General features: G+C 30.8%; 1 protein-coding gene across 2 annotated transcripts; it reads left to right on the top strand.

The window, feature by feature from the left end:
* Positions 1 to 494: 494 nt before the first annotated feature.
* LOC145090552 (DNA polymerase kappa-like) lies at positions 495 to 1,978 on the top strand. 2 transcript variants are annotated; one of them, XM_079028709.1, is made up of 5 exons: positions 495 to 717; positions 803 to 985; positions 1,057 to 1,183; positions 1,260 to 1,485; positions 1,753 to 1,978. In XM_079028709.1, the coding sequence occupies exons 2-4, from the start codon at positions 953 to 955 to the stop codon at positions 1,454 to 1,456; spliced, it is 357 nt and encodes a 118-aa protein (XP_078884835.1). In that variant the 5' UTR covers positions 495 to 717; positions 803 to 952; the 3' UTR covers positions 1,457 to 1,485; positions 1,753 to 1,978. The 2 variants fall into 2 exon arrangements, with proteins under 2 accessions (XP_078884835.1, XP_078884836.1); XM_079028710.1 differs by lacking the exon at positions 1,753 to 1,978 and adding an exon at positions 1,567 to 1,673.
* Positions 1,979 to 2,778: the final 800 nt, after the last annotated feature.

Raw genomic sequence — 2,778 nt, 5'->3', positions numbered from 1 at the left:
CTTCTTTCATTTTTTGTTGGTTTTTTTGAAAAGGTAATACTCCTTGATTTGTTTTTCAAATATCATACTATACCAAAATTCATTTATCATGAAGGAGAATATTTTCAGGTAACATACCCTTTTATCTTCACCGTTTACTAATTAGAGAATGATGCCAACATATTTGCATATTATGCTCATGAAGATTTGTAAATTAGATCTACTTTGGGTTACACAGGTAAAACTTAGAGAGATAAATCCAATTACCTCATCACAAGAACCAAAAGAAGCGTTAGGAATGACAGACAATGCTCCTCCTCCATGGTTTATTAATATTCACGTGAGTGTGTCACTTAGCTTTGTTCTGATACATCTTTTTCAGAGCTGTTTGAATGTGTGGTTTAAAGTTGAAAGCTTTAGGACTGCGAAATGATATTTGTACATGCAGAATAGAGGCTTGTGTGTATCATTAAAATCCATACCTAATATGAAAGACTGAATTTGGATTTTTTTTTTTTTTTTAAATCTTCTTCGAGAAGAGATGTGGATTGAAGAAGAAAGAAATGGTTTCTCATTTCACTCTAAATACTTTTCTTTCATGAAATATTTCATAAATTCTCCTCTAACTTCAATCCAGTCTATCGTTAATATGATCCAGATTTCACTACTACAAGTCTTGATGAAGCATACCTGGATATCACAAAATTCTGCAAGGAAAGGGATTTATCTGGTGGAAAAGTGAGTCAATTTTTTTCTTTCTTTTCATATATGTTGAAAAAAATAAAAATTGTAAATCTTTTTCTTTTTTAATATTTATAAAAAGGTTACTGAAGAGCTTAGAGAAAATGTGTATAAAGCTACTGGATTAACATGCAGTGCTGGAGTTGCTCCAAATCGGTTACTTGCAAAAGTTTTCTCAGATAAAAACAAGCCAAACAGACAGTTTGTTTTACCTAATGATTGCGTTGCTATAATGACATTTATATCCTCACTTCCTATACGAAAGGTAGTGCATAATGACTTATATATCCTTTATCCTAATTTCACTTTTTTTTCTTACCAAAATTCATCTTTTAGATTGGGGGAATTGGAAAAGTAACAGAGCATATCTTAAAAGTTGTATTTGAGATCAAGACATGTGAAGATTTGTTGCAGAAAAACTCCTTACTTTTTGCACGATTCTCTCCTTCATCTGCATCTGCAGGTATTGTTTTTTTTGAAATTTTAATTTTTGTTGGTAAAAAGACAATACTACCCCTGATGGTTTTTGTACAATGTAGAGTTATTTGTGTCTGTAGGGTTAGGACTTGGGGGAACAGAAGCACCGAATGTTAGATCACGAAAAAGTATGAGCAATGAGAGAACATTTTCTGCAACTAAATATGAGACCTTTTTTAATCAGAAGTTAGGTCATTTATCATTTTATCATTTTTTTCTGCTGACATGGAGAAACAAGGTATACATGGAAAGACATTGACACTCAAACTAAAAGCCGCATCATTTGAGGTACAATTTCGTTCTTTTTTGATAGAAGGGCATTTTTGTCTTTTTCACACAGCCAAGAGATAAAAATATTGAAATTTTTAGGTGAGAACTTGAGCGATGACTTTTCAGAGTTATATAAGGTCAAGTAAAGATATACTGAAGCATGCTTCAAAGCTTCTCAAGGCTAGACTTCCTGTATCACTTAGATTAATCGCTAATGTTTAATGTAAAAAAATTAATTTATATAAACTAATAATGTTTATTAACGATAATAATTTCTTTTTGTAGGATTGCATATGTCTCGTTTTAATGAAGATAAAGGTGGCAGTGGTGTATCGGATCCTACACAAAGAACCCTTTTGAATTTTATAAAATCTGGAGATGATAACAGGGAAAGTGTAGATAACGAGCAATCAGATTCAGATACATGTTTTGATCATTTTTCTAAAAAGAAAATTTATCGCAATATCAAGCTCTAAGCTTTGAAGACTAAAAGAATTTAAGTTATAATTTAATTAAAATTATTTTTAAATTATTCATCTGTGGTGCCCACGGGTTATAACCTTGTGTGTGTGTCTGTGTATATATATATATATATATATATATATATATATATATATATATATATATATATATATAATGTCATTAGTAGTTTTTTTTTACAGAAGTATTTACCTTGTTATTTACGCATTAACTTTTAGTACCATCTGAGATGTCTTAATAAGACATGTGAAAGATATTGTGAATAACTCATTAAACTGTGTTCAAACCCAACCACTGCCCAACCCACATGTTCATGGAGGTTCGCATGCGTCGACTCTTAGGAATGAGTCAAAATCTTATTTTAATTCACAAAAAGAGATGAGTCGTTTCACAAAAGCTGGACTGGAAACGCTTATTAGGAAAGTTCATTTTCCGAAATCAATTAAAAAGATATTAACTTTTCTAAAAGAAAAAATAAATTTGTGTATGTTGAAATAGTTTATAATATTATTTATTATTCACAAATCAAAAGGAAAATTATAGTATATAAGAAGTATAAAAAACTGGGAGAAAAAACAGATTAAAAAAAAAAAAAGATAAAATGCCGCTGCCAGGACTTGAACCTGGACTCCTGGTTTAGAGGAGTGAGTTATGCCCCCAAAGTGGCAGATGTTATGTTTTAAATGTGCTACAGCGGCTTATGATTCTTAGAATGCCCCGTATTTTATTTATTACTACTTTCCCATAATTGTATTAGCTCAAAAAGTCAAATTAAAACTTATATACAATTTATCACATCTTAATCTCCCTCCGTATGCTTTCCCACCCGTT

Source organism: Lactuca serriola, chromosome 2 (assembly GCF_051521515.1).
Source record: "Lactuca serriola cultivar US96UC23 chromosome 2, Lser_US96UC23_V15, whole genome shotgun sequence".
In the NCBI taxonomy this organism is placed as follows: Eukaryota; Viridiplantae; Streptophyta; class Magnoliopsida; order Asterales; family Asteraceae; genus Lactuca; species Lactuca serriola.
Note: the sequence above shows the minus strand (reverse complement) of the source record. Positions and strands in the feature narration are given on the sequence as shown.

Bases quoted from the DNA above. Each gene is read 5' to 3' on its own strand.
- LOC145090552 (XM_079028709.1), top strand. From the start codon at position 953: ATGACATTTATATCCTCACTTCCTATACGAAAG. The intron at 986-1,056 runs GTAGTGCATAAT...TTCATCTTTTAG, and splicing joins CCTCACTTCCTATACGAAAG to ATTGGGGGAATTGGAAAAGT. The intron at 1,184-1,259 runs GTATTGTTTTTT...TGTACAATGTAG, and splicing joins TCCTTCATCTGCATCTGCAG to AGTTATTTGTGTCTGTAGGG.